Source organism: Anser anser, assembly GCF_964211835.1.
Source record: "Anser anser genome assembly, chromosome: 31".
In the NCBI taxonomy this organism is placed as follows: Eukaryota; Metazoa; Chordata; class Aves; order Anseriformes; family Anatidae; genus Anser; species Anser anser.
The window spans coordinates 1,453,493-1,468,850 of record NC_139752.1 but is presented as its reverse complement, the minus strand read 5'-3'; the positions used below and the strand labels follow the sequence as shown (position 1 = coordinate 1,468,850).

The window sequence follows — 15,358 nt, the reverse complement described above, 5'->3', positions numbered from 1 at the left end:
GTAGGGACCCAAAAGGACTATCGACTCCGTTTTCTGGCTCCACAAAGTACCTACCAAAAATCAGACCCTTTCCCTGAGAGCCTTCTCCAAACGCTCCTTGAGCTGCAGTAGGCTCAGGGCCATGGCCATGTCCCTGGGGAGCCTGTTCCAGTGCCCAACCACCCTCTCAGGGAAGAACATTTTCTGAACAGCCAGCCTGAGCCTCCCCTGTGGCAGCTCCATGCCGTTCCCTATCAAGTGACAGACCAATGGCTTCTCTGGTCCCACTTTTGCTGTTTAGATATTTTTGAAAAACCCTTTTTATTGTCCCCCACACTACTGTCAAGCTTCAACTCAAATTGAGCTTTGGCCATTTGAATCTTTCCCCATAGGAATTAGGGCAGCATATCCAGAGGTGTGCCTTAGTTCCTTAAAGAACAGAAGGTCATCCATGTCATCATCTTGGCTGAATGCTGAAGCTGTCCCTCCTGTCTTTGGAAGCCATTTCCATGCCCAAGCCCCCACCCTGCTGCAACAGGGCTTCTCTTTCCAGAGGGTGAATGGTCTGCCCATTTCTTCCTCTTCTGGGATGGCCAGAGCTGGGGAGTGGGGCTGGTTCTTTGCCCTCACCACTCTGGGCAAAGGGTGGCAGCACGACGGTCAGCACTGAGGTGCAGAAAACAAACTTCACAACTCCTGAAGAGTTATAAAGCAGGTATGTTTATTGCAGTGCTGGGTGCAAGGGGATCGCTCCTCCTAGCTTGCACACCAATGGTTACTGCCAGGGTGTTTATATTGATGGCATATATGCATATTCATTTCATTTCCCGAAAGTCTCTTACATATTCATCGGGTCTCTGGAGAATCATTAACATAGGTTCCCACCCCTATTCGCATGCACGCTAGAGTCCTCGGGTGGCCTCCAGTGTACTCTGGTGGTCTTTTGATGAAGGACGGAAGTCTTCCTCGCTGCTAAACTTCTGACCCTTCCTTTTATTTACAGACTTCAGCAATCCAAGCCAGTTCTTGCTGGTTCCATTATCTATGCATGCAGTCTTTTACTCCCTTGTCTTTGGGATTGCCCTCTCCTTGTGGTTAACACACAATTGTGTTAGCTAAGAAGTACAGATTCAACATCCTTTACCTTGTTCCCTGCCTCAGTCTTTTACAGTCACCCTGTCCTCCTCCCTACCTCAGTCCTGTCCTTGAGATTGATATACAAGAAAGTCCCTGGGTTAGCTAAAACCTGCAAAATCGCCATGCTTTCCCTTGTTCCCTGTCTCAACACCCAGCTGAGCGACTTTCCCTGCAGCCTCTGATCCCGCTCTGCTCTGGAGCCTCTTGCTCCCATCCCCCAAGTGTCCGAGCTCCTCCCAGAGATTTTTTGTTGTCCGGAACTGCATAAGAGTTGGGCAATTGTCATGTAGCTTTTTACTTCCTGTAGCCTGGCTGGGAGTGGTGAGGGACATCTCTCTCGGTTGTGCTCCCCTTGGAGAAGAACCCTAGGGGCTGCCTGCTGTGTCCCCCACCCCATGATAAGCGCAGGCTCTGCGCCCTGCCCAAGGCGCTGCTGGCTGTGGCTCCTTGTGTCCAAGCCGAAGGGGACTTACTCACCATCTGCCTGCAGTGCCTGCAGCCTCTCGATCCCCTCACTCTTCTGCCCCAGCTTCTGTTCCCAGCTCCTGCTCCTGCTGCAGCACAGATGGGGCTCCCCTGGGGCTGCGGCCGCCCCAGCCTCACCGGCCATGCCAGGGGCCTCCTGACTTCCCTCGTCACTCTGCTCCTCCTCCGGCTGGGCTCAGGTAGGATCCTGTGGGGCTGCTGGGGGCTCTCCCCCCTGTGCATGCAGACTTTCTGCCATAGGGTAGGGGAGCGGACGTGGGGCAGGGGTACCCCAGCCCACAGCTCGGCCCCGACTTGCTTTCACTTTCCCTTTGGTTCTTTCATGCAATACGGGCGCTGCCTCGGCTGCCCTTTCTGGCTCTTCTTCACCTGCCCAAATGCTGCAGACAGGGCTCCCACTCCCAGCACACCTCCTTCTCCTGCACGTCCTCCCTCTCCCTCTCCCATTTCCCCTGTGGTTTCCCATGGGACACGGGGGACGCGGCACGCACCAACTCACGCACAGCTCGCCCTTTGTCACTCACTGCCCATAAATTTGCGATGGCAAAATGTCACCTCCTCTCTGTGCCCTTCTCCATTACCCAGCCCAGCTCAGAGTGGAGGGACCAGACCATCCTCTCACTGCCACCGTGGGGCAGGATGTCGTGCTGCCCTGCCACTTGTCCCCTCGCAAGGATGCTCGCACCTTGGATATCAGGTGGATCCGGGATGATATCTCTGAGACAGTGCACCACTACCGCAATGGAGAGGACCTGTACAGGGAGCAGACGTGGGCATATGCTGGGAGGACAGAGTTGGCCAGAGATGGTCTCTCTGCTGGAAGCCTGGACTTGAGAATCACCAGGGTGAGACCCTCGGATGATGGCCACTACTTCTGCACTGTGAAAGATGTTAACGCTTATCACGAAGCTATTGTGGAGTTGGAGGTATCAGGTTAGTGGCTGGGGTGATGCTCTCAGGGGATGGTCCTTGTGTCCCTGGGTTTGTGTGCCCTACCCAGGCCCCTGTCCCATCCTCACAGCCTTTTGATGAGGCCTTTCAATGTCTGATGGGGCTTTTCCTCCTCTGTTGATGAGCGAGTGCTTGTCCAGCAAGGAGCCATTCTGCTGCAGGTGTTTTTTTGGACAGTTCAGTTGGTTTTGATAAGTTTTTGTGGTGTCCTTGAACTCCATCCCCATGATGTTCGGAGGGCACTTGGCATGGGCTGCTGAGCAGCTCCTTCAGCTCTGCCTGCCATGGGACAACATCTGAAGCAGGGAAGAGACCTCTGAGCACCTAGACCTCTGCTTGCTCTTGCTTTTTGTCCTGAGGGAGACCAGAGATGTTGTCTGGAAGTCTCGGGGCATCTTGAACCAGCACAGCCTGGTGCAGAGATGCTGCCTGGAGGTGCTGAAGCTCGGCACCTGGGTTTTCTGGGTGATTTGGGGCCACTGGCATTGTGCAGCCCTGCTCTCTGAATCCGGCACCATCCGGGGTGGTTTGGGGTGAGGGTGGGTGCATGAAGCACCCAGTCCCAGAGCTGCTGTGGCTGTGGCTGGGCTGGGCTGTGTCTGGCATGGGAGCAGATGGGGTCTTTGCCTTGAAATGAATCCCTCCCCAAGTCAATCCCCAGCCGTGGGCTCTTCCCCCAGCCACAGGCGCTGACCCCCACCTCTCCCTCGGGGGCTACAAGGCCGGAGGTGTCCGGGTGCTGTGTCGATCGGCCGGCTGGTACCCGCTGCCGCACCTGCTGTGGAGGGATGCTCGAGGGCAGCATCTGCCCTCGGTCTCCCAGACACATTCCCAGGACCAGGAGGGACTCTTTGAAATCGAAGGCGCCATCATCGTGACCGGGAGCGTGGAGGGGCCCTTGTCCTGCGTGGTCAGGAGCAGCCGCCTCCAGCAGGAACGGGAATCGTCCCTGCACATCGCAGGTACAAATAGCGCAGCCAGGGGGAGGTGTTCCTGGCCCCTGCACTTGTCCTGAACCGGGAGAAGTCTGGGTCTTGCTTTTCCACCCATGGGCATGGAAACGCAGCCCTTTTCCTGGTGCCTTTTCTCAGCTCCCTTCTTCCACAACGCCCAGCCCTGGATGGTGGCTCTGGCTCTGGCCCTCGTGCTTTTGGCTGTGTCCATTGGCCTCGGTGTTTATCTCTTTCGAAAGAAAGGTAAGCTGGCAGCGCAGGGATGGAGCAGAGGGAGGTGTTCTGCAGGGACCCGCGTGGGTCTGGAGCGGGGCTGAGCCCTGGCCCAGGGAGGTGCGTAGGAGGAGGAAGGGAATGTTCTCCTGGGGATCCCAAAGGCCTTGGGATCCTCTTGGGCCTCTGCCTTGGGCAACGAAGGCAGGGGAGAAGGCAAGGGGCCTTGGGTGGGAGGCCAGGGAGCATGGGTGCAGCGTGGGGCTGGTGGGAAGGCCCAGACCCCCTGCAGATGTTCCCACCGAGCAACCAGGCTGCTCTGCTGACCTCCTGTTCCTCCGCCTTTGCTTTTCAGTGGCACAGAGCCAAGAGTTGTCCTTACAGTCCTTGCAGTCCCTGCCCCCAGACCCTGGGGAAGTGGTGTCCCTGCGGGAGGGACTGGGCTGGGTGGGCTGTGGGGGCTTGTGTGCTGGTGGCTCGGGGGTGCTGGAGGAGCAGCTGGAGCCTGACGGGGGAGTGGGGAGTGCTGGGGCTGGGGCTGCCCTGGGCACGGGACACGGCTGGGATGGCTGAAAGGAACGGGGATCAAGGTGGGGACGGGGAGCGAGCTGCGGGGCTGCCCTGCTCTGCACTGACGCTTCTGGGACAGGGACGTCCTCCACCCGTCCCCATTCCCTTCACCTTGTGCAGAGAGCTGCACAAGTGTCTGTCCTTACTTTTCACCTGCAAAAGCTTTGCTCAGAGCCGGGTCTGGCTGACTGTTGGTCTGGTCCCTCCCAGTCTGGGAGCAAGGTGGTCTGTGCCCATCGCACACGGTATAGATTTTGGTGTCTTCCCATTGGAGCCACCGTGAGATGAGAAGCAGTAACCTCTGATCACGCATTGCTTTTACTTCCTTTTCCAGTGAAAAAGGATGCAGAGCAGGGTAAGTCTCCCTTCACATAACCAAAGGTTTGGTGTCTTCCCGTGGGAGGAGCCATGGGCTGAGCAGCTCTCCCTTCTCATCATGCATTGCTCTTGCTTTCCTTTTCCATCGGAACAAGCTGAACAGCTTGGTGAGTCTCCATCTCTTATTGAAATGCATTCAGGTCTAGCCATTAGATGGGTTTTCTCCCCTCATCATGCATTGCTTTTGCTTTGCTTTTCGAGAGGAAAAAGCTGAAATGCTGGGTGAGTCTTCTTCAGCCTCAAGAAATTTGAGCTTAGCCTTGTTAGTAGCCCTGGTATGAATTGCTCTCCCCTCTCCTCATCTGTTGCTTTTCTCTTTCTCTTGCAGCTGCACAAGCTACAGAGCTGGGTGAGTGTCCCTCCCGAAATTTAGAATAAATTAAAATAAATAAAATAAAATAATAAAATAAAATAAATAAAATAAAATAAAATAAAATAAAATAAAATAAAATAAAATAAAATAAAATAAAATAAAATAAAATAAAATAAAATAAAATAAAATAAAATAAAAGGCTCTGTATTAAGGAAGAAAGGTGAAGAGAGAAGTTTTCTCTTTTCATCATGAGTTGCTTTTACTCTTGTTTTGCAGAGGAAAAAGATGCAAAGCTGGGTGAGTCTCCCTATAAAAACCAAAGCAGTTTGGGGTCCGGTTGAGCTGTCCCCTCTCAACATGCCTTGTTTTTTCACTTTTCCAGAGAAACAAGCTGCAGAGCTGGGTGAGTATCCCTTCTGAAATTTAAAATAAATGAAAATAAATGAAAATAATGAAATGAAATGAAATGAAATGAAATGAAATGAAATGAAATGAAATGAAATGAAATGAAATAAAACAAAATAAAATAAAATAAAATAAAATAAAATAAAATAAAATAAAATAAAATAAAATAAAATAAAATAAAATAAAATAAAATAAAATAAAAGGGTCTGTATTAAGGAAGAAAGGTGAAGAGAGAAGTTTTCTCTTTTCATCATGAGTTGCTTTTACTCTTTTTTTGCAGAGGAAAAAGATGCAAAGCTGGGTGAGTCTCCCTATAAAAACCAAAGCAGTTTGGGGTCCGGTTGAGCTGTCCCCTCTCATCATGCCTTGCTTTTTTTTTCTTTTTTCTAGTGGAGCAAGCTGCAGAGCTGGGTGAGTGTCCCCTGCTTGGGCCCCAGTGCTGGAGGAGCAGCTGGAGCCTGACGGGGGAGTGGGGAGTGCTGGGGCTGGGGCTGCCCTGGGCACGGGACACGGCCGGGATGGCTGAAAGGAACGGGGATCAAGGTGGGGACGGGGAGAGAGCTGTGGGGCTGCCCCGCTCTGCAATGACGCTTCCGGGACAGGGACGTCCTCCACCCATCCCCTTTCACTTCCACTTGTGTTTTGGTGGCACGGTGCAGAGAGCTGCACAAGTGTCTGTTCTTACTGCTCCATGTGCATGAGCCTTGCTCAAAGCTGGGTCTTGCTCCATGTTAGTCTGTTCCTTCCCAAATTTGGAGCAAGGTGGTCTGTGCCCTGTCACCAGGGCAAAGAAACTTGGGGTCTAGCTGTGGAAGTAGCAATGGAGTTATAAGCTGTCCTCTCTGATCATGCATTGCTTTTTCTTTCCTTTTCCAGTAAAACAGGCTACAAAGCTGGGTAAGTCTCCTTCCCAAAAGAGAAGGAATTTGGTGTCTCCACGGAGGAGTAGCCATGGGATGAGAAACTGCACCCTCTGAACATGAATTACTTTCTCTTTCTTTTAATTTTATAGAGGAACAAGCTGCACAGATCAGTGAGTATCCATCCCCAAACCCAAAGAATTTGGAGTCTAGACATGGGATGAGAATTTTTCCCTCTGATTATGGATTCCCTGTGCTTTTCCTTCCCAGAGGAAAAAGATGTAAAACTGGGTGAGTCTCCCACCCTAATGTGAAGGAACTGAGGTCCTTTGCTTTGTAGCAGCCATTTGATGAGAATCTGTCCTTCCTCCTCATGCACTGCTTTTCCCTTTCTTTCCCAGCGGAACTGGCTGCAGAGCTGGGTGAGTGTCCCTGAGCCTGGGTCCCAGGGCAACACCAAGGTGATGTGCAGGGGAGGGTGGGCAGCTGGGACAGAGCAGCCCAGGGCTGGACCCTCACCCTACCCACACCCACTGGGCACCAGTCATGGGCTGTGACCAGCTCTCCCGTCTCATTCCAGCATGGAGAAGGTGTATTCTGCCTCAAAACAGAGGTAGGTGTGCACTGGATTGCCCTCTGCAGTGCTTCTCCTGCCTTGCTGGGGCATGTTCAGGAGCCAAGAGGTGCCCCATCTCCTGCCCCGTGGGGCAGCTCCTGGCCCCGAGCCTGCCCAGGGCTGAGCTCTGCCCCTGATGGCCTGGCTCCTTCTGTCCCTGCAGTGGAGATGACCCTGGATCCGGACACAGCTCATCCCCAACTCGTCCTGTCTCAGGACAAGAGCAGTGTGAGATGGGAAAGTGAATGGCAGCAGGTGCCCAACAGCCCAGAGAGATTTATCAGTCAGTGCTGCGTGCTGGGCCGTGAGGAGTTCAAAGAAGGGAAGCATTGCTGGGAAGTGGAGCTGGAGGGGGAGCTGGAAAACGATTTGTGGTGGGCTGGGCTGGGGGTGGCCAGGGCATCTGTGAAGAGGCAGGGTTTGCTCAACATAAGCCCAGAAGGAGGGATCTGGGCTGTGCAGTACAATGAGGGGCAGCTCATGTCTCTCACATCTCCTCCCACCCCCTTGTCCCTGTCCCCTGTCCCCACGAGGATCTGGGTCTGTCTGGACTGTACCCAGCAGCAGGTGTCTTTTATCAACGCTGACAAAGCAGTCGAGATCTTCACTTTCACAGCAGCCTCCTTCAACGGGGAGAGCATCCGCCCCTGGTTCCTGTTGGGGACACAGGGAATTCAGCTGTGCCTGAGGGGCAACGCCCCCCAGACTCTATCCCCAGCCCTGGAGGGCTCCTGCCCTTCTCCACCCACTCCTGGATCACCTCTCCTTGGTGCTCCAGGAGTAGGCCAGGAATGAGGGGCAATGAGGCCAGGGGCTGCCCCGTGCTCCTCCCTGCTGCTGGAGGAGGGCTGGGATGCTGCAAGCAGGGGCCAGGCCCCTTGCAGTCCCTGGACACTGTCCTGCACGCAGCTCCTGTGCTGGGGCACAAGCCCTGCTGGCACCCGCGAGTCTCACCCTGCCTCTGAGCCCCAATGGGCAGCACAGGGGCTGCAGCAGCTCTCCACGCTCCTCTCCCCTCTGCTTGCACTGCTTGCAGAACCCCAGTGCAAGGGATGTGGTCACCGTGTGCTGCCGGCCATTGCAGGCCACCTTTGCCTTCTAGTTTGGGGTTGATCTTTGCTCTGTGCCTGGTGCTGAGCATGAGTGAGAGAGGGAGTTAGGAGAATCTTATCAAGTAGAGATAGAGTGCTGACGGCATTAAACTAGGATGCTACTTAGTGTCTTTGCTAACTATGGCGCATTGTGCAAATTAACTAAAGCAAGAAGCCTTGGGCCCCTTACCAAGGTTCGTCTCCTAATAAGAGAGTGAGCCTGTCTTAAGAAACTGGTAGAAACTGGTCCTGCGGATGGACAAGAGCCAAGGAGCAACTGAGTCTGTGCAAAGGCAAGAGGTCAACTAGCGGTGACGAGGAAGAGTCATCAATCTTCACCCCACGACCCCCGACGACCACCACCAGGATACACTGTGCAAGCGCAGATGGGAGAACTTTATGGAAATGATTCCTTGGAACTAATTTTAATACGAAGCGGGGACAGGTTATGAATATGTATAAGCATATTGTGAAACTTCATGCATATGTAACCCTTTACTGCATATAACCATGGCAAGTTGCCGCATCAGGTGCGCACGACTTTGGCGGGACTACCCCCGTGCCACCCAGCGCTGAATAAACATACCTACTTTACAATCTTACTGATTGTGGAGTCCATTTTCCACAAGTCATGAGCAGCCTGTGGAGGCTCTTTGTTCCTTCCTCTGGAGCACATCAAGGCACAGCAGCAGTTTTGCACAGGAAGATGGAGTCTGGCAGTGGCATTTCCTGGGTGCTTCTGTCCTCAGGCTTTGCTGCCTGGGAAGGCATCTTGCAGCAGACCATCTCCTTGGTGTTTGTCCTGGGAGTCAGAGCCAGGAGAAACCTAAGCTCCAGCTGCTCCCTGTTCCCCAGCTGATGCCTGGGACCCACTTGTCCCAGCTGCGTCATTGCCCTACCCTGGGGCCACCCAAAGAGCTTCCAGCCTCCCATCACGCAGGCTCTGCAGAGGCTGTGCTCACAGGGGGGCATCACCGGCTCTTGGAAGTCCTCCAGGCAGAGGGAGCAGGTGCTCTCAGGCTTCAGCCATGAATCACAGAATAGCCCAAATCGGTAGGGACCCAACAGGACTATCGACTCCGTTTTCTGGCTCCACAAAGTACCTACCAAAAATCAGACCCTTTCCCTGAGAGCCTTCTCCAAACGCTCCTTGAGCTGCGGTAGGCTCAGGGCCATGGCCATGTCCCTGGGGAGCCTGTTCCAGTGCCCAACCACCCTCTCAGGGAAGAACATTTTCTGAACAGCCCGCCTGAGCCTCCCCTGTGGCAGCTCCATGCCGTTCCCTATCAAGTGACAGACCAATGGCTTCTCTGGTCCCACTTTTGCTGTTTAGATATTTTTGAAAAATCCTTTTTATTGTCCCCCACACTACTGTCAAGCTTCAACTCAAATTGAGCTTTGGCCATTTGAATCTTTCCCCATAGGAATTAGGGCAGCATATCCAGAGGTGTGCCTTAGTTCCTTAAAGAACAGAAGGTCATCCATGTCATCATCTTGGCTGAATGCTGAAGCTGTCCCTCCTGTCTTTGGAAGCCATTTCCATGCCCAAGCCCCCACCCTGCTGCAACAGGGCTTCTCTTTCCAGAGGGTGAATGGTCTGCCCATTTCTTCCTCCTCTGGGATGGCCAGAGCTGGGGAGTGGGGCTGGTTCTTCGCCCTCACCACTCTGGGCAAAGGGTGGCAGCACGACGGTCAGCACTGAGGTGCAGAAAACAAACTTCACAACTTCTGAAGAGTTATAAAGCAGGTATGTTTATTGCAGTGCTGGGTGCAAGGGGATCGCTCCTCCTAGCTTGCACACCAATGGTTACTGCCAGGGTGTTTATATTGATGGCATATATGCATATTCATTTCATTTCCCGAAAGTCTCTTACATATTCATCGGGTCTCTGGAGAATCATTAACATAGGTTCCCACCCCTATTCACATGCACGCTAGAGTCCTCGGGTGGTCCTCCAGCGTACTCTGGTGGTCTTTTGATGAAGGACGGAAGTCTTCCTCGCTGCTAAACTTCTGACCCTTCCTTTTATTTACAGACTTCAGCAATCCAAGCCAGTTCTTGCTGGTTCCATTATCTATGCATGCAGTCTTTTACTCCCTTATCGTTGGGATTGCCCTCTCCTTGTGGTTAACACACAATTGTGTTAGCTAAGAAGTACAGATTCAAAATCCTTTACCTTGTTCCCTGCCTCAGTCTTTTACAGTCACCCTGTCCTCCTCCCTACCTCAGTCCTGTCCTTGAGATTGATATACAAGAAAGTCCCTGTGTTAGCTAAAACCTGCAAAATCGCCATGCTTTCCCTTGTTCCCTGTCTCAACACCCAGCTGAGCGACTTTCCCTGCAGCCTCTGATCCCGCTCTGCTCTGGAGCCTCTTGCTCCCATCCCCCAAGTGTCCGAGCTCCTCCCAGAGATTTTTTGTTGTCCGGAACTGCGTAAGAGTTGGGGAATTTTGGCATACCCCTGTGTTTCCTGCAGCTCGGCTGGGAGTGGTGAGGGACATCTCTCTCGGTTGTGCTCCCCTGGAGAAGAACCCCTGGGGGCTGCCTGCTGTGTCCCCCACCCCATGATAAGCACAGGCTCTGCGCCCTGCCCAAGGCGCTGCTGGCTGTGGCTCCTTGTGTCCAGGCTCAAGGGGACTTACTCACCATCCGCCTGCAGTGCCTGCAGCCCCTTGATCCCCTCTCTCTTCTGCCCCTTCTTCTGCCCCCAGCTCCTGGTCCCGCTGCAGCACAGATGGGGCTCCCCTGGGGCTGCGGCTGCCCCAGCCTCACCGGCCATGCCAGGGGCCTCCTGACTTCCCTCGTCACTCTGCTCCTCCTCCGGCTGGGCTCAGGTAGGATCCTGCGGGGCTGCTGGGGGCTCTCCCCCCTGGGCCTGGCAGAGGTGCTGCCGTGGGGAAGGGGAGTGGCCGTGGAGCAGGGGGAACCCGAGCCCACAGCTCAGCCCCGACTTGCTTTCACTTTCCCTTTGGTTCTTTCACGCAATACGGGCACTGCCTTGTCTGCCCTTTCTGGCTCTTTGTCATATGCCCAAATGCTGCAGAGAGGGCTCCCACTCCCAGTACACCTCCTTCTCCTGCACGTCCTCCCTCTCCTTCTCCCATTTCCCCAGTGGTTTCCCATGGGACACAGGGGACACAGCACGCACCAACTCACGCACAGCTCGCCCTTTGTCACTCACTGCCCCTAAATTTGACATGGCAAAATCTCACCTCCTCTCTGTGCCCTTCTCCATTGCCCAGCCCAGCTCAGAGTGGAGGGACCAGGCCAGCCTATCACTGCCACCGTGGGGCAGGATGTCGTGCTGCCCTGCCACTTGTCCCCTCGCCGGGATGCTCGCAGCTTGGATATCAGGTGGATGCGGGATGATTTGTCTGAGACAGTGCACCACTATCGCAATGGAGAGGACCTGTACGGGGAGCAGATGGGGGAATATGCTGGGAGGACAGAGTTGGCCAGAGATGGTCTCTCTGCTGGAAGTCTGGACTTGCGAATCACGGGGCTGAGACCCTCTGATGATGGCCAGTATGTCTGCACTGTGAAAGATGTTGATGCTTATGACGAAGCTACTGTGGAGCTAGAGTTGTCAGGTTAGTGGCTGGGGTGATGCTGCCAGGGGATGGTGCAGGTGTCCCTGGGTTTGTGTGTCCCACCCAGGACCCTGTCACATCCTCATGGCCATCTACAAGGCCTTTCAAAAAGTAGAGTCTGATGGGGCTTCTCCTCTGTTGGTGAGCACTTGGCACTTGTCCAGCAGAGTGCACCTGTGCCCTTGCAGGCTTTTTATTGAGAAAAAGCTGCATGGATGCCATTGTTTTATTCAGTCTCAGGGACCTCTTTGAACTCCATCCCCATGATGTTGTGTGGGCTCTGGACACAGGCTGCTGAACAGCTCCTTCAGCTGTGCCAACGATAGGTGTGGTTTAGGGATGAGAGTGGGTGCGTGGAGCGCCCAGACGCTGAGCCTCTGGGGCCATGGCTGGGCTGGGCTGTCTCTGACATGGGAGCAGATGGGGTCTTTGCCCTGGAACTGAATCCCCCCCCAAGTCAAGCCCCAGCTGCAGGCTCTTCCCCCAGCCACAGGCACTGACCCCCACCTCTCCCTGGGGGGCTACGAGGCCGGAGGCGTCCGGGTGCTGTGTCGATCGGCCGGCTGGTACCCGCTGCCGCAGCTACTGTGGAGGGATGCTCGCGGGCAGCATCTGCCCTCGGTCTCCCAGACACATTCCCAGGACCAGGAGGGGCTCTTTGAAATCGAAGGCGCCGTCATCGTGACCGGGAGCGTGGAGGGGCCCTTGTCCTGTGTGGTCAGGAGCAGCCGCCTCCAGCAGGAGAGGCAATTTTCCTTGCACATCGCAGGTAATAGCACAGCCAGAGGGAGGTGTTCCTGGCCCCTGCACTTGTCCTGAGCTGGGAGAAGTCTGGGTCTTGCTTTTCCACCCAGGGGCATGGAAACAGAGCCCTTTTCCTGGTGCCTTTTCTCAGCTCCCTTCTTCCACAACGCCCAGCCCTGGAAGGTGGCTCTGGCTCTGGTCGCTGTGCTTTTGGCTGTGTCCATTGGCCTCGGTGTTTATCTCTTTCGAAAGAAAGGTAAGCTGGCAGCGCAGGGATGGAGCGGAGGGAGGTGTTCTGCAGGGACCCGCGTGGGTCTGGAGCGGGGCTGAGCCCTGGCCCAGGGAGGTGCGTAGGAGGAGGAAGGGAATGTTCTCTTGGGGATCCCAAAGGCCTTAGGATCCTCTTGGGCCTCTGCCTTGGGCAACGAAGGCAGGGGAGAAGGCAAGGGGCCTTGGGTGGGAGGCCAGGGAGCATGGCTGCAGCGTGGGGCTGGTGGGAAAGCCCAGAGCCCCTGCACATGTTCCCACCAAGCAACCAAGCTGCTCTGCTGACCTCCTGTTCCTCCGCCTTTGCTTTTCAGCGGCACAGAGCCGAGAGCTGGGTGAGTCCTTGCAGTCCCTGCCCCCAGCCCCTGGGGAAGTGGTGTCCCTGTGGGAGGGAATGGGCTGGGTGGGCTGTGGGGGCTTGTGTGCTGGTGGCTCGGGGGTGCTGGAGGAGCAGCTGGAGCCTGACGGGGGAGTGGGGAGTGCTGGGGCTGGGGCTGCCCTGGGCACGGGACACGGCCGGGATGGCTGAAAGGAACGGGGATCAAGGTGGGGACGGGGAGCGAGCTGCGGGGCTGTCCCACTCTGCACTGACGCTTCTGGGACAGGGACGTCCTCCACCCGTCTCCATTCACTTCCACTTGTGTTTTGGTGGCATGGTGCAGAGAGCTGCACAAGTGTCTGTTCTTAATGGTACAAGTCTTTTAAAATGCTGGGCCTCGGTCCTTGTTGGTCTGGTCGCTACAAGTCTGGCAGCAAGGTGGTCTGGGCCCATGCATGAGAGCAAAAAGTTTGGGGTCTAGCCATGGAAGCAGCAAAGCGGTGAAAGTCTTTTCACTCTGACCATTCATTCCTTTTGCTTTTCTGTAGCAGCGAAAAAGGATGCAAAGCTGGGTAAGTCTCCATACCCAAAGAGAAGGCATTTGGTGTCTTCCCATGGGCATACTCCCCTCTGACCATACATTGTTTTCTCTTTCTTTTTCTTTTCCAGTGGAACAAGCTGCAGAGATAGGTGAGTGTCCATCCCTAAACTGAAAGAATTTGCTGCATAGACAATGGATGTTCCCTCTGAACATGCATTCCTTACACTTTTCTTTTCCAGAGGAAAAAGCTGCAATACTGGGTGAGAATCTCCATTCCACCCCCCACCCTTCCACTCCAGACTGAAGGAAATGGGGGTCTTTGCTTTGTAGCAGCCACCTGATGAGAACCTGACTCCTCTCATCACTGCATTGCTCTTATTTTCCTTTTCAGAGAAACAGGGTGCAGAGCTTGGTGAGTGTCACTGCACTTGGGCCCCAGGGAAACACCAAGGCAATGTGCAGGGGAGGGTGGGCAGCTGGGACAGAGCAGCCCAGGGCTGGACCCTCACCCTACCCACACCCACTGGGCACCAGACGTGGGCTGTGACCAGCTCTCCCCTCTCATTCCAGGATGGAGAAGGTGTCTTCTGCTTCAAAATAGAGGTAGGTGTGCATTGGGTTGCCCTCTGCATTGCTTCTCCTGCCCTTGCAGGGGCATGTTGAGGAGCCAAGAGGTGCCCCATCTCCTGCCCCGTGGGGCAGCTCCTGGCCCTGACCTGGGGAAAGCCTGCCTAGGGCTGAGCTCTGCCCCTGATGGCCTGGCTCCTTCTGTCCCTGCAGTGAAGGTGACCCTGGATCCAGACACGGCTCATTCCCTGCTTGTTCTGTCAGAGGACCGCAGGAGTGTGAGATGGGAAAGTAAAAGTCAGGAGGTTCCTGACACAGTGGAGAGATTTGAAACTCGCTGCTGCGTGCTGGGCTGTGAGGAGTTCAGAGAGGGGAGGCACTGGTGGGAGGTGGAGGTGGAGGGGGAGACAGGAAGGTATTATTGCTGGGCTGTGGGGGTAGCCAGGGCATCTGTGAAGAGGAAGGGTTTGCTCATCATGAGACCTGAAGAAGGGATCTGGGCTGTGCAGTACGATGAAGGACAGCTCATGTCTCTCACATCTCCTCGTACCCATTTGTCCCTGTCCCCTGTCCCCACGAGGATCTGGGTCTGTCTGGACTGTACCCAGCAGCAAGTGTCTTTTATCAACGCTGAGAATGAGGTTGAGATCTTCACATTCACAGCAGCCTCCTTCAATGGGGAGAGCATCCGCCCCTGGTTCCTGTTGTGGACACAGGGAATTCAGCTGTGCCTGAGGGACAGCATCCCCCAGACCCTGTCCCCAGCCCTGGGGGGCTCCTGCCCTTCTCCACCCACTCCTGGATCACCTCTCCTTGGTCCAGCAGAAGCAGCACAGGAATGAGGGGCAGTGGGGCCAGGGGCTGCCCCGTGCTCCTTCCCTGCTGCTGGAGGAGGGCTGGGATGCTGCAAGCAGGGGCAAGGCCCCTTGCAACCCCTGGGCTCTGCCCTGTACAGGGTTCCTGTGCTGGGGCACAAGCCTTGTTGGCACCCGCGGGTCTCACCCTGCCTCTGAGCCCCAGTGGGCAGCACAGGGGCTGCAGCAGCTCTCCACACTCCTCTCCCCTCTGCTTGCACTGCTTGCAGACCCCCAGTGCAAGGGATGTGGTCACCGTGTGCTGCCGGCCATTGCAGGCCACATTTGCCTCCTAGTTTGGGGCAGATCTTTGCTCTGTGCCTGGTGCTGAGCATGAGCAGCCTGTGGGGGCTCTTTGTTCCCTCCTCTGGAGCACATCAAGGCACAGCAGCAGCAGGACTGTGGCAAATAAAGTTTTGCACAGGAATATGGAGTCTGGCAGTGGCATTTCCTGGGTGCTTTCTGTCCTCAGGCTTTGCTGCCTGGGAAGGCGTCTTGCAGCAGAGCATCTCCTTGGTGTTTG

The 15,358-nt window shown here is 55.1% G+C and overlaps 2 protein-coding genes across 10 annotated transcripts; both read left to right on the top strand.

Annotated features, from left to right (window-relative positions):
* The first annotated feature begins 1,389 nt into the window (after positions 1-1,389).
* Positions 1,390-8,554, top strand: LOC310888210 (butyrophilin subfamily 1 member A1-like). 8 transcript variants are annotated; one of them, XM_083814736.1, is made up of 16 exons: positions 1,390-1,781; positions 2,188-2,535; positions 3,234-3,515; positions 3,645-3,749; positions 4,624-4,644; positions 4,996-5,016; positions 5,257-5,277; positions 5,363-5,383; positions 5,666-5,686; positions 5,776-5,796; positions 6,262-6,282; positions 6,398-6,418; positions 6,516-6,536; positions 6,647-6,667; positions 6,826-6,858; positions 7,025-8,554. In XM_083814736.1, exons 1-16 carry the CDS (start codon positions 1,682-1,684, stop codon positions 7,654-7,656), a joined length of 1,710 nt encoding a protein of 569 aa, XP_083670862.1. In that variant the 5' UTR covers positions 1,390-1,681; the 3' UTR covers positions 7,657-8,554. The 8 variants fall into 8 exon arrangements, with proteins under 8 accessions (XP_083670862.1, XP_083670860.1, XP_083670861.1 ...); XM_083814734.1 differs by having other exon boundaries at positions 6,492-6,536; XM_083814735.1 differs by lacking the exon at positions 4,624-4,644 and having other exon boundaries at positions 6,492-6,536.
* A 120-nt stretch (positions 8,555-8,674) lies between these two features.
* On the top strand, positions 8,675-15,262 carry LOC310888215 (butyrophilin subfamily 1 member A1-like). Of its 2 annotated transcripts, XM_083814759.1 has the most exons (12): positions 8,675-10,443; positions 10,665-10,787; positions 11,196-11,543; positions 12,031-12,312; positions 12,439-12,543; positions 12,869-12,889; positions 13,422-13,445; positions 13,543-13,563; positions 13,654-13,674; positions 13,806-13,826; positions 13,985-14,017; positions 14,195-15,262. In XM_083814759.1, the coding sequence occupies exons 2-12, from the start codon at positions 10,688-10,690 to the stop codon at positions 14,821-14,823; spliced, it is 1,605 nt and encodes a 534-aa protein (XP_083670885.1). In that variant the 5' UTR covers positions 8,675-10,443; positions 10,665-10,687; the 3' UTR covers positions 14,824-15,262. The 2 variants fall into 2 exon arrangements, with proteins under 2 accessions (XP_083670885.1, XP_083670886.1); XM_083814760.1 differs by lacking the exon at positions 12,031-12,312 and having other exon boundaries at positions 8,675-10,787.
* Positions 15,263-15,358: the final 96 nt, after the last annotated feature.